Below are 22022 nucleotides of genomic sequence, written 5' to 3'. Positions count from 1 at the left end.
ACTTATAACCCATATTGAAAAACCCATTCTATTAGACTAGATTTTCATTTGTCTTGACACTGTTCTTTCCCAAGTCCAAAGTAACTTTGTTTTCAAAATTATTAGTGCTTAGGGGTTCACAGTGCTTGATACAGTAAATAACCACTAAAACTGTTGGCCAAAACTCAGTGACAATGTATTACCACCAGACGTGTTCATAGAGAAATTTCCAAACGCTACCACAGTGTAGACAAGTCTTAGAGACACATAAAAAACACGGGGAAATCCTGGTGCAGCACTACTGAAGCCAATGAGAGTTTTGCCACTAACTTCAATGGGACCAGAATTTCACTTAGAGCATTTTGTGCAGTGGACTGGAAGTCAGGACTTGAAGCTTTATTCTTTGCTCTGCCACAGATGTCCTGTGTGACTTTAGGCAAGTCTTAACACCTCTGTGCCTCAGTTCCTCCATCTGTAAAATACGGATAGTACTTGCCTACCTGATGGGGTGCTGTGGATACATTAATTAACGTTTAGAAGAGCTCCGATACCATGGTGATGGAGAATCATAGAAATTGGACAAGTAGTCCTATATATAGTACCGTTAGTACCATTCTTGGCTTGGGCCAATGAAACAAGAGATATATTAAATAACTGTACAACTGAATCAAGTACAAACTTGGCATGTCAGTAAGAAGTAAAGTCTTAAAAATGCATCTAACAGCCATTTAAGAAGCCAAATGCAATGAGAAAAGCAGGCAGTCAGAAACTTGTGGAGGAAATTAAGTTTCTTATGACATTTTTTCTGTTAACACATTCATTATAAAATGGGTGAGAAAACAATCTGATAAATAATCAGAGTTGTGACTGTAAAGTCGATAGGATCTCACTGGTCAGTATTGTTGAGGTTCTGTGTAGAAAACTGCTGATTACAGTCACTGATCAGCAATTCAGAGCCTCGTCGCCTTAGTTAATAGTATAAATGTCTCAAATTTAATTTTACATTTGCAAAAAGGCTCTCTGGACTCAGGATATCACTGAACTGAGCACCTTCAGCTTCCAGCATCATGGTTAAGTGCCCCTGTGATTTCAGACACGAGTCCCTATGCTTCTCCTGCTGTGCAGTGCAGAGGAACTGACCTAAGAAAGCAAATGCCTACAGAGAAAGGAGAAGATAGGGGGATTTATCTCTATTTTATACATGGGAAACAGAAACACAGAGAGGTTAAGTGACTTACTTAACTAGGAAACTAGTGCCACAGCCAGGAACTGAACCCAGATCTCAGACTACCAATATAATTCCTTAACTATAAACTCATCCTTCCTCTTAACAATCCTCTCTTCCCTTCAGAAAAGGAGGCCAGAATAGCCACTTCATTCTCTGATGGACCCAGCTGCCTCTGTGCTTAGTTTGTCATGTGCACCACTTTCCTGTCATATGCCTTTGAGTTCAATATGCTACCATGGAGCATATCACATCATGCACAATACCACAGACCACAATAATGCACTAAATTCAAACACAGGCATCAGACAAGGCTGAAGTTGGTTCCTTATTCACAGTTCCTTAGCTGTGATACTAGCTCCTTATTCCTAGTTCCCAGCTCCTTATTCAAAGGCAGTGTCATGCCATTTCATATTTAGTCATGCATGCAATTCTATACTTGCATGCAAAATGGCATCCTCCTCACAGCACGACCTCATACATACACTGCGTGCGAGGTCATGTTGTGTGGAGGATGCCATTTTGTCCATGCAATGGGAGGCTGGATGGAGTTGTCCCACAGGCAAAGCTGTTCCTGGGGCATGCAATGCATGCCTTGCATATAGAGACTACACATCACTGAACAAAGGCCAAAGCTGTTTTAAAATAGAGCACTGCAAGATTAAGTTGTTAGACATGTTATCAAATTAGTGATTGTGATAAAAATGTAAGTTACTAATTAATTATATATTAATTAAATAATTACATAAGGAGCTGGGTTTTGACTGGCTGTACATGATAAATTAGATCGCAGGTCACCTCAAGTGACACATCTCTGCAACCATCAGCCTGTTCTAAAGCTGGGACATACCACTTGTTGACCTTACAGGAGTGTTGATACTTGGGCCTACAAATTTCCCCTAATTGTAAACTCAGTTGTAAAAAGTATAGGAATGTTCACAACATGTTAACATTTGTTACTGCAGGTTAATGTAACAGAAAGTCAAGTTGCTTTCGATAACAAGTGTTATAAACAGGCATAAGAGAACCAGACAGAGAGACTAGATGAGTCCAAACAAAAAGGTCATACTGATATAATTCAAGGATTATGCTGAAATTCCTAAGGATTATGGGAAAAGCAGACGATATGGAACCAGAAATTAATGAACCAATTTTGATTCGTTGGATGTTAGGCCTAATTGGTAGACAAAATAATGAGGGGATGGGCTATTCCATCCGTCCTTCCCTCTGTGTGTCCTTAAAGAAAGATTTGGGGAAGAAAACAGAACAGACGGAGGCTAGTAGAACGTGGCAGTCATGAGGGTGAAGCACGTTACCATTTACTGGAACCCCACCCCTTTGTCATCCTGATCCTGAGAGAGGTCCTGACCAGACCAGGCCAGAGAGGGGGAGCCAGATGACACTGCCACCACTATCAGCCCCAGCCCAAACACCACCTGAGATGCAACGGGATTGGACTGTACCACCCGCAGCAACAGCTCCTTATGGTTGCCAACATTGCATTTAAAAAATAAGGGACTGATTTCTTAGCATCCCTGCCACAACCCACCCCACTCTCCTCCAGATATTTATTATTATTGACGATGATGATGATAATAATAAGCAGTGCTCACCTACATTTGCCAAGGGTATTTCTTGCTGCTTTTTGCAGCACTCAGCAACTCCCCATCTTGTTGTACAGAGATGAAAAAATAAGGGATGCCTCTTATAATAATAATAATGGACTGTTGGCAATCCTAGCTCCAGCCCATCTCAACTAACTTCTCTTTTCCCCAAAAGAACAGTGATAACCATCTCTGATACCATCTAAGACAGTGGTATTCAACCAGGGGTACATCAACTCATCTAGATACTTGCCTAGTTTTACAACAGGCTACATAAAAAGCTCTAGTGAAGTCAGTACAAACTAACATGTCATACAGACAATGACTTCTTTATACTGCTCTATATATTATACACTGAAATGTAATACAATATTTATTCCAATTGATTTATTTTATAATTATGCTAGAAATGAGAAAGTCAGCAATTTTTCAGTAATAGTGCGCTCTGACACGTGTGTATTTTTATGTCTGATTTTGTAAGCAATTATGTTTTAGGTACACAAGACAAATCAGACTCCTAAAAGGGGTACGGTAGTCTGGAAAAGTTGAGAGCCACAGATCTAAGAGACTGTCAAAGAAAGGCATTTTCCTTCTAAAATGGAAGGGCCCTCCCATTCCCATCACTTTATCCCCCAACTCTTGTCTCTCATTCCCACCTACTCTTCCATCCCAGTCACATTCATAGAAAGCATGTGCATGTGTAGTTTTTCTTAAAAAAAATAATTTCAGAACTTTCTGAATACTCTGCTGTACTCCGATATTTCCCAAAAATAGTAAAAAAAAAAAAACCTTTGACAGAGGCAGATTGTGTTGGTGCCTGGGATAGCACTTGGATTAGAGAACCATAATATACCCTGGGAGCCTCACAGCTCCTGTGACGGAGAAGTTATTTTACAAATAGTTAGCCTCTTTCTGCACATGCACAGTATAATCCACTGGGTGCGTGGGCCTTCTCAGGCACCTAAGTTAAAAAGAAACTCTTTCAAATAACATTTTAATTTGATTCCCCCAAAGGGCTGGTGGGTACTATGCACTGTTTTGGGAGTAACTCTTGAGCACTGGAGATATTGGTGCAATGATCTGAACCTTGGTTTGATCACTTTTTGTGCACAAATAAACATTGCTAGAATGGGTCAACGTTAAGAAAAGTGGTCTCTTCCCCCACCCCCACCAGGCGCTGTATTTTGGGAAACTCGTGGTCAAACGACCCCAAATTCGAATCACCAATATAGCCCCACAACCCCATGAGACATGCCAAATTTCAAAGCAATTCAAGTAACCATGTGGACTTTAGAGCACTTAGAGTTGAGCTTTAAATAGAAAGCAGGTCTTAACTGCAACAATAACAGAGCTATAGCTGTGCTATAATTAGATCCATAATTTAAGAGTACTCTTGGATTCCTTGCTGACGCTAAGTTCTCACATAGCAGCAGCTACAAGTCATGTTTTCTTGCCATCTCCAGTTGGCTAAGAGACTCCATCCCATCCTCATGGGCAATGACCCGACCGCAATTATTCACGCCTTTGTCACCTCTCAGCTGGACTACAGCCACATTATAAACTTGGGCATGAAGCCTTCAGCATTTGGGAAGCTCCAGATAGTACAGAACACTGCAGGGCACCTCCTCAGCAACACAGGCTACCACAAACACATCACATGTATCTGCAGTTGTTTCCCATAGAATTTCTAAGCAATTTAAAGAACTTGGTCCTTATCTTCAAAGTGCTCGATGTCATTGGGTTCAGGCTATCTAAAAGATTTCCTAAGATGTGGAACAAATACCATGGTCAACAGCTCTGCTCCTCAGGCACAATGTAACTCTACAATATAGAATCATAGAATATCAGGGTTGGAAGGGACCTCAGGAGGTCATTTAGTCCAACCCCCTGCTCAAAGCAGGACCAACTAAATCATCCCAATCAGGGCTTTGTCAAGCCTGACTGTAAAAACCCCTAAGGAAGGAGATTCCACGACCTCCCCAGGTAACCCATTCCAGTGCTTCACCACCCTCCCAGTGAAAAAGGTTTTCCTAATATCCAACCTAAACCTCTCCTACTGCAACTTGAGACCATGACTCCTTGTTCTGTCATCTGGTACCACCAAGAACAGTCTTCATCCATCCTCTTTGGAACCCCCTTTGAGGTAGTTGAAAGCAGCTATCAAATCCCCCCTCATTTTTCTCTTCTGCAAACTAAACAATCCCAGTTCCCTCAGCCTCTCCTCTTAAGTCATGTGCTCCAGCCCCCTAATAATTTTTGTTCCCTTTCACTGGACTCTCTCCAATTTTTTGACATCCTTCTTGTAGTGTGGGGCCCAAAACTGGACACAGTACTCCAGATGAGGCCTCACCAATGTCGAATAGAGGGAAATGATCACGTCCCTCGATCTGCTGGCAATGCCCCTACTTATACAGCTCAAAATGTCACTAGCCTTCTTGGCAACAAGGGCACACTGTTGACTCATATCCAGCTTCTCATCCACTGTAACCCCTAGGCCCTTTTCTGCAGAACTGCTGCCTAGTCATTCGGTCCCTAGTCTGTAGCAGTGCATGGGTAAAGCTTGTGCATGCAGTAGGCAGAACTTTCAAGGGGGGCAGTTCTCAGACTGTGGAATGAACTCCACCGGGAACTCAGGACAATCACAAACTTCACCACCTTCTACTCCAAGTGCAAGGCTCATTTCTTTGACCTCGCCTTCTCTAACACACACATAATAGCAACACGTATTTTTAAATAACAAAACAAACCTAAACAAGACAATCCATTGCACTTGCTTCTATCCCTGGGGGTGGGGGAGGATGAGAAAACAAACACCGAAAAAGAGATGCATAGGCACGTTGCTTAATACACTGCTTCTAGATGCTCAAATACTGCAGCAGTGAATGTGCTATAACAATCTCTCTACAGAAGAGATACAATATACTTTGACCGAGTACTGTATGACATGCTGATTATTGATACTGTCTAGCGCTCACTTTTTAAAGCAAATGTTAAATGGATTAAAAAATGGCTAACTGACCAGTCTCAAATAGTAGTTGTCAATAGGGAGTCATCTCTGAATGGAGGTGTTTCAAAGGGGCTCTGCAGGGATCAGTACTAGGCCCACTCATTAATATTTTCACCATCAGGATAAATCTAAAAATCATTCCTGATAAAGTTTGAGGACAGAGCAGTCCTACAGAGCAATCTGGATTCAAGCAAAATCCATTTTAATTCATCTAGGAACAAGGAATACTGGCCATATCTATCAAATAGGGGGCTGTGTCCTGGAAAACAGTGACTCTGAAAAGGATTTAAGTCATAGAATCATAGAAAAGCAGGGCTGGAAAGGACTTTGAGAGGCCTTCTGGTCCAGCCCCCCTGTTCTGAGGCTGAATCAAGTATATCTAGACCTTCCCTAACAAGTGTTCTCCCAACCTGATCTTAATCTCCAATGACAAGGATTCCGTAACCTATTCCAGTATTTAACAATCCTTGTAGTTAGATTTTCCAAATATCTAACCTAAATCTCCCTTGCTGTAGATTAAACCCATTACTTCTTGTCCTACCTTCCATGGACATCGAGAACAAATGATGATCATCCTCCTTATAACACCCCTTAACGTATTTTAAGACTTATCAGGTTCCCCCTCAGTCTTCTTTTCTCAAGAAAAAAGATGCCCAGTTTTTGTAACTTTTCCTCAAAGGTCAGGTTTTCTAAACCTTTTAGCATTTCTGTTGCTGTCCTCTGACTATCTCCAATTTACTCTACGTTTTTCTTAAAGCATGGTGCCCAGAACTGGGCACAGTACTTCGCCAAGGCTATCCAGTGCTGAGTAGAGCATGACTGTTACCTTTTGGTTTTACATACAACACTCCTGTTAATATGCTCAAGAATGCTATTGGCCTTTTTCACCATTGCACCACATTGTTGGTTCATGTTCATTGTATGATCCATTATAAACCTTAGGTCCTTTTCAGCAGTACTACTGCCTACCCAGTTATTCCCCGTTTTGCATTTGATTTTTCCTTCCCAAGTGAAGTACTTTGCACTTGTCTTATTGAAGTTAATTTCAGACCAATTATCCAATTTGTCAAGATCATTTTGAATTCTAATCCTTCCCTCCTCAGTGCTTACAACCCCTTCCATCTTGGTGTCATCCACAAATTTCATAAACAAACTTTCCACTTTATTTTCAACTTTATCAAGGACTTGGCTAAATAACAGAATGTGAGCTCCCAATGTGATCCTTGGATGTATAAATAGGAGTAATGAATAAGAGCAGGGAGATGATTTTACCTCTGATTATGGCAGTGGCGAAACCAGTATTGGAATACTGTATTCAGTTCTGGTGCCTGCATTTAAACAGGATGTTGAAAAATTGGAGGGGGCACAGAAAAGAGACAAAAAGTGATTCAAGGGCTGTAGAAAATGCCTTACAGTATTAGTTAAAGAGCTCAATCAGCTTAGCTTATTCGAAGGAAGACTGAGATGTGCTTGATTATGGTGGGTAAATACCTCAACATGGACAAAATACTGGGTCGTAACAGGCTCTTTTAATCCAGCAGAGAAAAAGAACTGATGATGGGAAGCTGAAGCCGGAAAAATTCAAATTAGAAAGGTGTGTGCCTCATTTAACAGTAAGGGTGATCAATCATTAGAACAAGCTACCAAGGGAAATAATGGATTCTCCATCCCTTGATGTCTTCAGATCAAGAGTGGGTGCCATCCTAGAAGATACATTTTAGTCAAACACAAATTCTTACTGAGCTCAGCGCAGGGTAAATCGGGATGAAATTCTGTGGTGTTCTACAGGTCAGATTAGATGATCTAATGGTCTCCACTGACCTGAAAACCTCTGACTATGAAACCCTGTTACTGGCCCTTCTGCACACACCCCTTTATCCAAAGTTTCCCCTCTACAAAGATGTTCGGTGCTATGGCTGTGTCCGGATTACAGACTATAAAAAAATCCCCTTATGGGGAGGCAGGCAGCACCTAGTTATGATGCAATTCAATGCAGAAACTAATGAAGAAACTTCCCTTCTGTGCAAAACAGGGTCTTATACAAACCCTTAGATATGCTTAAGTATAGGTATCGCTAGCAATCAGTACTAACAGTAGCAGCAATGGCTCAATTAAAAATTATAATAAATAGCAACTTCTTTACTTATTTTACAATTTCAGAGTCAAAGTACACAAGTGCAATGCATTATGTCAACTGAATATGTCATTTCATTAAGAGTATTTCTTATGCATTACACTTGCAGTTAAGTCTGATCACAGAAACATTCAAATATTTGACTGATTTACATCAGAGATTTCTGTGCATGATCTCAAGTAAGCTGAAAGAAAACAAGATGCACTGCAAACTAGCAACTCCTGTATCTTTTCACTGATTAGAGAAAAATGAAATGCCCTACTTCAGAAAAATCCTTCCTCTGCCCTCTGTAGCTCTTTTCTAAATAAAATGAATATAGCATTAACATTTAAAGTAATGTTTCAAAATACTGGTTAGTTCAATAAGCCATCAAATTATTTTCGAAGCAAAGGTGTTGTCCTTATAGCTACAAAGTTGTCAGAACAACATACAAACACTTGGAACCATTTTGCATGTTCCCACAAACATGGTCAATCTGAGGGCTGGCATTTCTATGATGGAATTTTGGAATTAACACAAAGAAGGTGAAGGTGAAGATATTCTAGCCACAGAGAGAGTTTTCCGAATTCCATTGAAGTGCACCAAGCCACATTGCTGCTGTATGAGTCTCACAGCTCAACTAGCTGCTTCAACTGACAATAGCATAAAGGCATAAGTAATTTGCAAGCACTGTTTTCTGTTTTAGAACCACCAGAAACTACCCAGAGCAGCAGTATGCACTGATTTAGGCCTTGTATGTTTGCAGACAGTTAATAAACATGATTATTGGGAGCTAGCTGTGTCCAAATAGTGCCTTCATATTTATTTTTGTTGTGAAATGAGCAAAAGACAAAACACTAAAATGTTTTTGTATCTGTAGTTTACCCATGTTGCTTGCTCTTAATTCACGTAACAGCAAACCACAGATCCTATAGACTTCATTTGTAACTATCATAATTTCTGTGAAAACATAACTGTATTTTGCAAATTGGCTGAATGTTTTTTTATTATTTATTTTATTTACATACCTATTGTACATTTACAAACAGAGAAAACTCAAATCAACATTGGTGTAATGTGTGTGCCAGAGCAAAATTAAAAGATTCACCTCTGGGAGTGGCATATCCTCATCTCTTCATAATGAAACAACTCTTGCAGGGAAATGTCACTTGTGGTGACCCAATATATATTTTGTCACAGTCAGCCAGTCAAAACCAAACTCCTTGTTCAAGGCCTCTTTACAACACTGAAGTGAAAGGGGGGGGGCATCTGGCAGCATATTATGCTAGAACATAGCCACAGGTCAGTCCCCAACCCAAATGAAATCTCCAAATCCTGTGCCTCCTGACCTCACTGATGCCTTTGTGGACCTCAGTTGGGTTAGCCCCCTACCACACATAGATTTTGGGGGAATTTATACTCAGTCTACCATAGCTTGGAGATCTTCCTGTGAAGTTTTCATATACCTCTGTCCAACCCTGCAGACAGGGTACTCCAAAACCTCACACCCTCAGCGCACACAGAAAAAAGCCACGAGAGGGGGAGAGTACACCGAGCTCAACCATGCAAATGGGAGCCAGAACTCCCACTGATCCCCTGCCCTTGGTACCTTTGCTGGCACTTTCCTCCCCACATCCATACAGGCCTCCCAGACTGGGTGGAAGTTAAAATGCATTCACACATCTATGCAGTTGTTGTACTTAGCTCCGCAGTCTGGAATTCTCCCACAGCTGAATACTTTCCTCTTGTTCACCCTACTAAATAGCATTTATCAGCATGAATCAAATGCTTCTGTGTGTCAGCATCTAGGTTATATTGTGTCCTTCTGCTCTTCATTAATTGCACAGAACTTCACACAGGAAGATATCCGTTTTTCAGGTGACTTTAACTAATGATCTCAAGCAGGCTTCTTGTAACACTGCAGAGCAACAGAAAGCCCTTCTTTTGATGGCAGATTCAAAGGATCTTTGGAAGTTTCCCAGTATCAAACACAAAAAGTGAAAAAAGAAGCAGACCCCAAAAGATAAACCACCTCTACAGCAGAAAGCACATTATCACTCCAGAAAAAGAAAAACAAGCAAATACATAAAAAGGCAAACACTTACCAGCTTTTTAAAAAGCAGCAGTTCCTTCCCCCACCCCAAACACAAAATGACTATATTAGAGCTACAGCTCATTCCCACACAGATTTAAAGGGCCAGCTACTAAGACAGACAGCATGCTGGGAAAGGTTCCTATAAAAGGATAAAGCAAAAGCTTTGAGCTCAGTAATAGCAATGGGTCCAGAAGGAAGATTAATTGATCTTATTGAAAGAGTAATGAAATCCCACTTTTCTGAGTGCTAAAAACATCCTGGAGAAAGCCTGTAATAATACAGTCTGGTTATATACCATATGTTATGCATTTGAGTTATTGATACTTTCTGTTTGTTCTTCTATATAGTTATAATAAATATCCTGATCCTTTCTGGAAAAGTAGCAGCTTTTTTTTCCCTTGAGGCTTACTACCATGTCTTGACCCACAGGCTCAATTTACTTCTCCCTTAGTAAGTGACAATCTAATAAGCATGACTGATAACTACTAGGGTCACTTTCTCTTAACATGAAGCTAAATAAGTGGGGGATAAGGAGTGCACTGACTACCTTAATACAATAGGAGAATTGCTGCTTCATAATCTTTCTGGTATAGCAAATGAATAACCACACAGAAAAACACAGGCTATAACTAACCAGACAGTATGGAGCAAAACTTACACTGATGCCCAGCTAGAGTGATCATGCATGAAGTAGATATTAGGCTGAAATTTAGTTGTGTGTATGGATCTTGGGCCAGATTTACAAAAGTATTTAGGAACCAAAAGATGCACATAGACACCTAGGATTTACAAAAGTGCTTAAGCAGGTTAAGTGCTTAACTCCCATTAAAAGTCAATAGATATTAAGTGCCTAACCCACTTAGGTATCTAGGCATTTCTTAAAGTATCTTTAGGCTCCTTACAGAAGCTTTTGTAAGGCCCTCATCCTTGTTCAGCAACTCATGTAGGCATAAATGGCTTGTTTCCAAGGGGGACTCGCTTTAAGTTGTACAAAGTTCATTCTGTAGGTAATGCTGCTTCCACGTTTCTGCCTGTACTAATCCTCTTGTTCCTTTGTAACTAATAATTCAAAGTGCTCGTTGGTGGTTTGATGCCTGTCGCATATTTAAAGTCTGAAAAGCATTCAGGGACTTAAAAAAAATTTCTATACCAAGTCTTGTTTTCTCTGATTCTGCAGAAGGAATTCTTAGTGGTTTGGAGTGGGAGTTCTCTTAGCCTGCAATTGAGAGGGTGGGCAGATGTGAATCTATCAGAAAGAGCTTTTCATCCAAGTTTTTGTCAGGTGTTTCTGTTAAATAGGTGTTCACAAAATTAAAGAAAAAAATCAGGGTTTTCAACAGCCAGACTAAAAATCCCTTTCTCAATTACTAACCTTTCATTGTTGCTTGTGATGTCATTATCCCATTAGCTCTCCAGTCCTCTCCAAAGTTCTCTGTCAAAGAGAGGACTGATTTTTTTATATGAACTATTTTCAAGCCTTCTTTGTACATGACAAAGAAGTTAAAAAGGGCACAAACCCAATTTGCCTCTCCTTTCACCTTAAAGGGAGCTTGAAAGGTGCAAGGTTTTTAAATTTTTCCCTTAGTTTTCTTTCTATGAGGACTTATTTAGGTAACACTCAAACTGATACTACACACAGCAATAAACTTCCACTGCAAATAGAGTCTGTGTTTTCTGGAGGAAAGTGTTACCCAGAATGCTGGAAATACCAGGGGACTATACTTATATGAACCTTTGGCCCTTTACACCTGCAGGTATGTGCTCTTAGGCATGGCCCATAGCATCTGAGGTGTGAATCTCCAGTGTTGGGGAGACCTATATGTGCCGGGGCTACTCTAAGCTCTGATTTGAGGAGAGAACATCCACCTGAAGTGTAGCCAATAAAAAAAAATGGTTAAAAGTGGTACTCCCCCTGCCAAATTCTGTGGTCTTCCAACCACATCCTACTTTCTTCTAAAAATGGTTTCTCTTCCTTATTACTATGCGGGCAAAAAAACATAAACAAGGGAAACTAATGAAACCGATTCTCCAGTTTGTGTACCTTGTGTATACAGAGAAACAGATCTTCCTCTAAATTATGTCAGCTACAGTAATCAGAAGTGTTCTATGTAACAGTAGGCAAAGAGCCAGAAGAGCTGTTTCAGTTGATCTCCCCCTTAAAAAACAAAACAACAACAGTACTAGTTTCCTCACTTCAGAGAACCTTCCTAATATAGTTTGACAGGAGTGTAAAGTCTGTTACTAACTTTTAACTATATTTATTTACATGTCCCAAAGCCACCCAGGGCTAGTTTTTGGGCTTGTGAAACCTGTTGCCCTAGCTGTGGTAGAGAGCAACAATGACTGATTTGATTCTGTGTGAGAAATAGCTGAACTTCTACTGAGGGTGCGAGGCCACTGCAAGCTCCTAGCCCGTAACGGGGCTGCCTACAACTTACCTTAGTTCCTTCTCTGAGCTGATAATACAGCATCTGGACACAAACTTGGGAAGGGGGAAGAGAGTGATCAGTGGAAAAGCCTTCAGAGTGGACAGAGAGAAGGGAAACCCAGACTTCTTCACAGGATTAGCAGCATCTATCAGAGCCCAGGGGAGGAGGGGAACTAGAAAGGTGATTCCCAGTGAGGAGAGGCACCATATTGACCTTTGGAAAGGAGATAGAATGAGATACAGTAGGAAAAAGGGGAGTAGAAGAAAAGGAGTTAAGAGGAAGCTACAACACACCGTGGGGGAGAGAGGTGAGGAAGAAAGGATTGGGGGTAGGGAGAAAGCAAATACAGGAGATGACAGAATAGAGTCTGTTCTTTCAAAGAAATACAAGGCAAACTTAAGAAGTGTTTTGGAGCTAGAATGAGCTGGAAGGAAAAATAAATGGGATAAAAATCTAAGGAAAGAGGACAAATGTAAGACTCCTCCACCCCCAGAACTCTTAGTTAGAACAATGACTTGTACTAATTTGTGCTTTTTAAAATTGTATCTCTGGCCCACACTCTCCTAACTTGAGGACGGAGGGGATGAAAGGTGGGTGGCTGTTTTCATCACTTATACCAATGTTCCAGGTTCCTCTAGCTAAGCAGAGAAAGACAACAAAAGCTCTAATCCAGCACACTGCACTTGTTATACACACCCAGTGGGTTTAGGCCAGGCTAATTAGACTGCTCCATCTACAAGAAGCAAGGAGAAACAATGTAGAAGGCCAATAAAGAATCAAAGCCTGTGGTAAGAGGAGACTCAATCCAGGATGTGCTGAGCATCTGCTGCAAACCCTCAGCTCTTTTTGGTTTACGTGGGTATTAAAGAGCACTCAACACCTCACAGATGAGCTAATTGAATTTTTGAGACTGTTGGTAATTATTCTGCATGGACCCCATGACAAGCAGCTGATCTCCATTTACCCTGCAGCAGAGGAAGCTGATGACAGCAGGAAAACTCTTTGCCCATGCTCTTCAAAATTTAAGTTTCCTAAAGTTGACAAATAGGCTTTCCAAACTCTAAATGCTAGCCCAGCTCCTGGGCTGGATTAGCAATGACAAAGTAGTCTACTGCAAAGGTTTTTTGCCCTGCCACATATCTATATGGAGTTGTAGTTGTCTGCAGTAAAACTTTTGAAAGTTGGCAAACATATTAAGTGTCTCAAAGTTTAAATGTTCAGGTTGAGAAGCTTGTGGACTAATTTTCAATTGGTCAGCACTGCTCAAAATCAGGCCCAACCTGTCTCAAACTGGACACCCAAAAATCTTTAAATTATTGCCTGGAGCTGGATAGAAATGTGCTGTCAACACATTTTTTTCAAAAGAAAATGCTAGTTTAATCAAAAATCTAAATATTGTAAAAAGGATAGAGTGACAGAAAATTTGAACTGGAAAAAATGTTTTAGAAAATTACTGGGATTTTGGAATTTCATTTTGGATTTCAAAATTTCTTTTGGAATTTTTCTCACATTTATATTTTTACATTATTTCATGACTTGAGAGTTGTAGTAGTGTATAATATGCACTAGTACATCTTGCACGTCAGAATGACATGATAGTTAAAATCCTATTATTTTTATGTTACTTTTAAACTCATTAAGGGCAGCTGCCAGTTAAACTGTTTCATTACAACACAAACAGGAGACATTTTGATCTACAGAAGATAAGATGTTTCAATTGGTACAAAGTCGCAGCTGCCCTTAATGAATTTTACAATAGAACATTATAGCATAATATGACATGTCAGTGGTACTACTAACAACCCTACATTGTTGTGACATATACTGTTAACCCTAAGCTAGCACTACTGACAGGCCATGAAATAATGTAAAAATAAAAATGTAAGAGAACAAAACAAATGAAATAAAATCAAATGAAATTTTGAAACTCAAACAACATTCTAAAATCCTGAACAAATTTTCCAAAACTGATTTTTTTGTTCAGGAAATCCCAATTTAAAGGAATTTTGATAATAGTTATTTGTGTTCTGAACTGGAATTACTTTTGTTGTTGAAAATGTTGAAATTTGCCCCAAACCAAAAATTCAGCATTTCAGCCAGGCCTACGATTGACCCTCGCTTGTCAGCTCTTTGGTTTCAGATCTGACCTTGTTCTCTGTTTGTGAAGCACTGAGGGTGAGATTTACTAAGGGGTTTCTTAGGTGCCTGCTGCCCAGTAGAATTCACAGCCCTGAGTTAGGTGCCCAGGCTCTCCATGGAGACAATTAGGTGCCTAAGAAAGGGAATCAGAAGCCAGAAAGCTGAGCATGGAGTTGCCTAAGCTAGCCAGTAAACAATGCCACAGAGAAGGGCTGGGATAAAGGGAGCTGAGTGCCTAATTCTGGGCCAGAGGAAGGTGCCTCCCTCTACTTGGGAGTTAGTCAGACCCCCCACCCCTTTCCCATGCCTTTATAGCCCTGTTGCTAGGGCAATTACCTGGGACATAGACAGCCTGTTTTCAAACCTCTGCTCTTTCTGATTTGGAGCAAGAACTTGAATTTAGGTCTGCTTGTCCCGGGAGAGTGCCAGAGCTACAGGCTATTCTGGGGTAGGTCTCAATCTCTCCTGTTGAAACTGTTCCATTGAGTATGAATAATTAAATATTCATTAGGCCAAAGAGAAAAGTAGGGCAAGATTGACTGTATATCCCAGTGGTTAGGGCATTCACCAGTGATGTGGGAGAATCAGGTTTGAGTCCCCGCTCCAAATCAGGGATTCAAATTTGGGTATCTCCCATATCTCAGGTGCGTACATTAGGCACTTACACTCATGCCAGCCAGCCTCCCAGAGTCCTCATCTGCTCATCCCTGATGTCTTTTGTGTTAGGTAGGCATGCCAGCAAGATAGGCAAGAAAATGCCTAGTTTGGTAATCCCAGCAGGGCACTAAACAGCTTGGTGGCATCAGGATTCAGGTAGCTTTGCATATGCCCACTGGCAGAAACATAGATGTCTATGGAGTTTAGGCACCTACTTGGGGAGGTGATAGCTGAGCAGTGGTTTTGTGAATGTCATTGGTGCCTAAATGTTGGACTTAGGTGCCTAAAGAGGCAGTTAGATAGATTCCTTTGTGGATCTAGCCTCGAGTACCTTTTTGGGTGCTATATAAATACTAAATATCACCTTTCTTTTTGCAGGTGCTGTATCCTTTTCTCTTGAAATATCAATGTGCTGACAACTTACTGAGGTGCTACTAGACTTGATTAGTAAGTACAGAAATGACAATCACAAAGTATTACTTTGCAAAAATACGATTGCTCCCTCATCTATGGTTAAAGCACATGTTTACAAACTGGATTCTGAAGCACTGTTTGCAGATTGCAATCAGAGAAACATTTTGATTGAGTATTTATTACACACAGCAAATACCAAAACAATATCATGACTTTCATTTCCTGTAGAGCAGATGTTTTCTAGCAATTTTAGACTAAACCTGAAGGAAGTATTGTGAACTCTTGAAGCTGGTGTTATACTTACTGCAGCTGAGCATATTGCCGGGAAAACTGCTGAAGATATTTATGATCATTGGTGAAAGAGAATTTGCATTTGTAATGTTTATTGTGCACCGTAGGGTCAAGTGACTTAAAAGTACTAATCACAATTTGCAAAAGGGGCCGGAAATATTGGGTCCCTCAATTTTTGGGTGCCCATGTGATGCCTTAAAAGGATCTGCTTTTTAGGGTGATCCATTTTAGGTTCCTCAAATTGGGCACCCCAAAACAGAGATACCCAAAATCACTTCTTAAATTTTAGGCCATTCAGTGTTCAACTAGCTCTGAGGCATGAATGCCCTTCATTCCCCACTTAAATCAATGGAAGCGGAAGGCTCATAGCATTTGACAGGAACCACTCAATACCTCATTGGGGGGAGGATTGGGGGCCTCCTTTGCTGAACGAGTTTGATCTCCTGCTCATGCTTCCATATAAAGCTGTTTCTCTTTGTTTCTTGCAGATGCTCTAATAAAATCCATTACACTCACCCACCCAGAGGATTAGTTCAGTAGGTGTGGTACTGTTTGTTTGTGCATATGTGCTGCACTGAGATTTGAGATGATTGAAGATAGGTTGAGAGCAGCATGTGGCACATTCTGAAGCCATGTAGCATGCACTGACCTGGGCTGAGTGGGTAGATCTCATTATCAGCCCCGAAGAACAGATTCCGTGTCAGCTTGCGAGGGTCAATTTTCTGAGGGGTGGAAGAAGCAGGACAGAGAGAGAACCTGCGACGAAGAAAATTCTCCTCCTTCATGGCATGAGCAGTAGGGGTTTTCTACAAGGAAGGGACAGAAATAATAACAGTTAGTGCCAAGATACAAGAAACCAAAGTTTCACACGCAGATGACTCTGCTTCTTCAGAGCTACCTAAACAGAGTGCCGATTCCATTTTTAGAGTGCCAGAGAGCTCTTCAAACAAACTGCTATATTAGTAGGCACAGCCAAATTCCTGTTCTTCTCACTCTTGGCCATCAATGAACTGTGGGAAAGTGGAGTGACACTGCTACAAACTCCCGTTCATGGATCCAGCCAGTGTAACATCCATTCCTTTATGAAGCTCTGAAGATACTTCCTAGTTAATGGTTACTTTCTGGACCTAGCAAGAGCAGAACACTGAATTGCTTTGCTACCTTTTTTAAAAAGAAGGTTCTGGCTTTTGGCTGCAGTCACTGAGATCAGAGTCTAGTCTAAGGTTTATAGAGGAAGATCAGCTGCCAGGATCCTGATATGAGTAACTTGAGCTGCACAGGGAACTAGCACCGAAAAGCCAGTCCCTCCTGCCCGATTTCTTCAAACAGCACATTTGAGCAGCATCACATTTTCTTTCAAATGGCCATTAGATCAGCTTCAAAGTTTGATCGATAGGGGTAAGCTTTTCCCCTTTGTTGGGCTACAGAATAGCATTTATCTTCCTGAAAGCCTCCCTACATCTCAGTACAAAAGCTGGGTAGTGCTGTGCTATTTACCACCACTCCTCTGAAGCACAGATTATCCTGACTAGAATTAAAGGTTTCTTTGATACCTTTCTGACAAGCAGTTCTTTTTTACCCATCACAATTGAGTATTATGATTATCTTCCTGATTTGTAGGCTTTATGCTCCCTCTGATGTGCAACTGGAGGCAGAGTTCTCTTGAGCAGCGATGGGAGTTAACTTAGCCTTCAGGCTTTGCAGAAGGGAATACGTGGTATATTTTCTCTCACAGGATGAATTATTGCACAGGAAAGAGAGCTTGGGGGAGACCCACTGGAATTTCAAGGCACTGCTTCCTGAAAAATGGCCTGTAAGTTTGCCCATCTCTTCGTACTATGAAGAAATAACAGGCCAGCTGTTTGGTGCAGCTGAGGATAACACAGCGGAACCAGCTCCCAGCATAATTTAAAGCAGCCTAGGGGCTCTTTAAATTACACTGGCTGAAGTGATACCACATGGACCACTGTACTGGCTGAGAGTCATGGGGGATGCTGTGCATTCCACCCTGCTCCCGGGAAAACCGCCTCCCTCCAGCTGAAACCCTCCCCACTCCATCTCTGATAGGAGAAGCCTCAACTGCCCCTTCAGGGGAGCTTTTCACTACTGAGGCAGTATAAAGCAGGCAGAGTCGGGGGCAAGAATCTAGTGGAACGTGAGAAAACATCCTCTTGTATTTTGCTAGGGCTGCGTCTCTGGCACCTGCTATGTTGATCCATATAGGAAGCAATTACAATAATAATGTCTTTTGAGTTAAATAGCACTTACACTGCCAAAAGGTAAGTGTGAGCCAGGAATCTATTAGTGCCAGCTGGTAAGGGGCACCAGAGGGGGTGCATGAGAGTTACAGGGATCTTCTGGGTCTGGCATGTACAACCTAGTTCACCAAAGAGTGTCATTTGAGGTCTCAAATAAAAGTCAGTGTCACATGGGTTATAACTGTCATTGTAATTGCAAAATGCATGTATGGATGTTCTGTAAGGAGTTATGTATATACACTGAAAATTATGTTCTTAAGGTCTATGTCTAGGGACTGGTCACCAGAAAAGGTAAAAAGCAGGTTTTCTTTCAGACAAGAAATGTTAATCTATCCAGCTGTTTTACATGTCAGTTAGGTATTGTACGGTTCACAATGGGTCTCCTCTCACCAGTCTGAATCGAATACACCTCTACCCCGATATAACACGACCCGATATAAGGCGGGTTCGCATACAAGGTGGTAAAGCTCTGACACACTGTTCTGAGCAGCATGTTAAGGGTGCCGGGCCAGGCCGGGGCCGAGGGGTTCAATAAGGGGCAGAGGGTCTTGGGGGTGGTCAGGGGCTCCCCCCAAGGGTCTGGGGGGCAGGAGCTGTGGGAGGACACTTTTGGGGGCCCCGCAGTCCCAGAGTGGCCCGGGGGATTAGCAGGGGGCTGGGAGCAGCCCACTCTGCTTCCCTCACCCCGGTCCCAGCCGTGTTGCTTGGAGGAGGGGGCTTGGGGGAAGGGATCCCCGCCACACTCACCAGCAGCGGCGGAAGTGGAGCAGCCCGGCCCCAGCCCGCTCCACTCTGCCAGCTTCCAGCCGCAGCGCTCCGCTTCCCGCCGCAGGTGAGTATGGGGGGGCGTCCTTTCCCCAACCTCTCCGCACTCACCTGCGGCGGGAAGCAGAGCGATGTGGCCCCAGCCCGCTCCGCTTTCCTTGCCCTGGCCCCAGCCGTGTCGCTGGGGGGCGGCTGGGGAAAGGTCCTTCACTCACCTGCCCGGTGGGAAGTGGAGCACCATGGCTGGGAGCTGGCGGAGTGGAGCTGGCTGGGGCTGGGCTGCTCCGCTTCCCGCCGCTGGTGAGTGTGGGGAGGTTGGGGAAAGGATGGCCTCCACACTCACTGGCGGCGGGAAGCGGAGTGATGCAGTCCCAGCCTGCTCCACTCTGCCACCTCCCAGCTGCGGCACTCTGCTTCCCGAGGGGCAGGTGAGTGCGGGGGGGCATCCTTTCCCTAACCTCCCCACACTCACCGGCAGCAGGAAGCGGAGTGCCGCGGCTGGCAGCTGGCGGAGTGGAGTGGACTGGGGCCGGGCAGCTCCGCTTCCTGCCGCTGCCGGTGAGTGCCTGTCAGGGGGTGGGGTTGGGGGGTGGATAGGGGTCGGAGCAGTCAGGGGACAGGGGGGTTGGGTAGGGGGTGGGATCCTGGGGGTGATTAGGGACAGAGGTCTCTGGAGGAGGCGGTCAGGGAACAAGGAACAGGAGGGCCAAAGCAAGTTTGATATAACACGGTTTCACCTATAACACGGTGAGATTTTTTGTCTCCCGAGGACCGTGTTATATCGGGGTAGAGGTGTACTAATGAAGGATTGGGAAAACTTCAAAGAGAAATAGGTCACAGGAAGAAGTAAACAGTGGAGGGGCGGGCGGGGGGTGGGGGAAGGTGTGCACATCAGAGGTCTGCTCGTGTATATTTGGTGGACATAGAAGACATTCTGGCATCCTTCAGCTAGGAAATAAACAGAGTGAGTTTGCTTCATGAAAAAGGGGGTCTCATCCAGGCTTCATTGAAAATGCTGGTGAGAACTTTGGGTGAGATAAGCTTCTTTAGACAGCTAGCTACACTTGTTAGTTAAAGTTTAGTCTCTAGAAAGCTTGTTCTTCTTTATATGTTACCATTTGCTTCCACTATTCATACTCACTATCATTTGAACCTCTGGTTTTTGATAATCAATTTATTCTTGTTTGCACTATAAATATATCTGAGAGGTGTGCGTTTAACAGAGTTTTGTTCCAAGGGATAAGTAGTAAACCATGGTGTACTGTTCCTTTCAGGGAGCAGCAGGCCTGGTAATTCAGTGGATAAGGGGCTGGACACTAAAGGGAACGTTGGGAGGACTTGGGCCTAATGCTCCCCTATAGAGAGAGTGAGGCCTGGAAGGCAGTGCTTGTGTTGCCTGAGGCTGGTGGTTTAAGGGAACTGATGCACAGACCACACTTTCTTAACACTTAGGGCAGATGGTGACGAGGTGTCTCACAATCCTGGGGAGTGTCACAGTATGAAAGATGTTTCCTTTATTCCCCATAGATCAATTTCAGGGCATGTGAACCTAATTTAATATGCACTATTATATGCATTTTTACAGAAGCTAGGGTAGTGTCATCCAGAAGAATGAGTTCAGTGTTCATCTTGAGTTCTAATTCCAGCTCTACCCCTGACTCATTCTGTGACCTTGGCAAATCACTTCACTTTTCTTGCCTTTAGTTTCCCCATCTGTAAAATGGGGATAATGTCACTCACCTCACAGAAGATGAATTAAGGTCTGTACAATGCTTTGAGCATTCAAAGTTCTCTAAAACTGCTAAATATTGTTATTTACCCCTCTGCAAAGCGGATGTAAAATGGTAAGGAGTCACAGTAGCAGCATTTCATTGTGACTACTTTGCACAGGTAGCAATGAAGGCAGTGGAGAATCAGTCCCAGTATTTACTTTTGGGGACAGGACAGCTCAATCTTAGATGGGCCTGAGCCACAAAGTCCAGATCCAAACTGCTCCACAGGTTTGAGAGGGTGCTGAGCCAGCGGTTCAGTTTGGGGCCAATTCAGATTGAGAGAATAGTTGTGTAAATTTCTACGTTGTGACTATACAGTACTTGGGGAGTAACATAAAATTCAAAGTTAATTTAAATAAAAAGAAAAGGAAAATACAACTATTCACTTATCTCATGGAAAAATATTTAAAAATAACACTGGCTTAAATAACTCTTTTTAGAATACTCACACTGAGATATTTTCTGTCTCCATTCCCAGAAAGGCTGTCTGAACTTTGGATTTGCTTTTAAGATGCCATAAGCAAAAGCAGACCCTTGGGATTTTCTCCCCAAATAGCATTGGCCCAGACAGGCCAATTTTATCAAAAATAACTACAAGAAACCATTCAGAAACATAATGTCCACCCCACGGAAAGAGGGCTAGGGAATAAGTTACAAGCTTTGACTCTATTTTCCATCTGTCTCTTATCTCTAGTCCCAATTTTCACTGCAGTCTTTCTCTTTGATTTTTTAAATAGAAAGCTGAGAATGTGCATCTCAGCAATAACACAAGAGACTTGATTCTAAAGCGGTGGGCTTGCTCCATTGAAATGAATGGCAAAACTCCTACAGACTCCAATAGGAGCAGGATAGTGCTCTGTATTTGCTTAGGTCAGGCAGAATACATTTACTTTCAAAGTATTTGTCTACTGTATCTATGATGACATAGTGGCACATCTTTTATACACTACTGTGGTCTTCATTTATTATTTCACATCACTGAGTCACACAAAAAGTCTCATTATTATGAAGTTACTCTCTCTTTCTTTCTTCATCATACTTACTGAGGGGACTTGTTTGCAGCAAGGAACATTGATGTCTCTGTCAGATGTGGAAAGCCACTGGGTGACAGTGTACTAACAGGTTTTCCCCAGTGTACAGTTTGTACAGGCTGTACCCTTATTTATCACATCATAACCTTGCAACAACAACACATGTCCTTGTGACTCTGAAGATTGATTCCTGTTATTCCCTCTAAATAGGGCTCCCTGACGCAGAGCATCTCCATTGCCTAC

General features: G+C 42.3%; 1 protein-coding gene across 9 annotated transcripts in view; it reads right to left on the bottom strand.

Annotated features, from left to right (window-relative positions):
* Positions 1-22022, bottom strand: part of OSBPL5 (oxysterol binding protein like 5) — a 215498-nt gene that overhangs the window by 73133 nt on the left and 120343 nt on the right. For 2 of the 9 annotated variants that reach the window (XM_045015473.1, XM_045015474.1), the window contains 2 exons: positions 16603-16759; positions 11396-11455 (listed from right to left, as the gene is read on the bottom strand). In XM_045015473.1, coding sequence (XP_044871408.1) covers positions 11396-11455; positions 16603-16738 — 196 coding nt within the window. In that variant the 5' untranslated portion in view covers positions 16739-16759. Of the gene's footprint in view, positions 1-9537; positions 9561-10033; positions 10124-11173; positions 11234-11395; positions 11456-16602; positions 16760-22022 lie in introns of those variants that run through there. The other 7 variants (XM_045015472.1, XM_045015476.1, XM_045015475.1 and 4 more) reach the window with 6 other exon arrangements.

This window comes from Mauremys mutica, chromosome 4, assembly GCF_020497125.1.
Source record: "Mauremys mutica isolate MM-2020 ecotype Southern chromosome 4, ASM2049712v1, whole genome shotgun sequence".
Taxonomy (NCBI): domain Eukaryota; kingdom Metazoa; phylum Chordata; order Testudines; family Geoemydidae; genus Mauremys; species Mauremys mutica.
The sequence above is the reverse complement of the archived record's forward strand: the minus strand, read 5'-3'. Positions and strand labels throughout refer to the sequence as shown.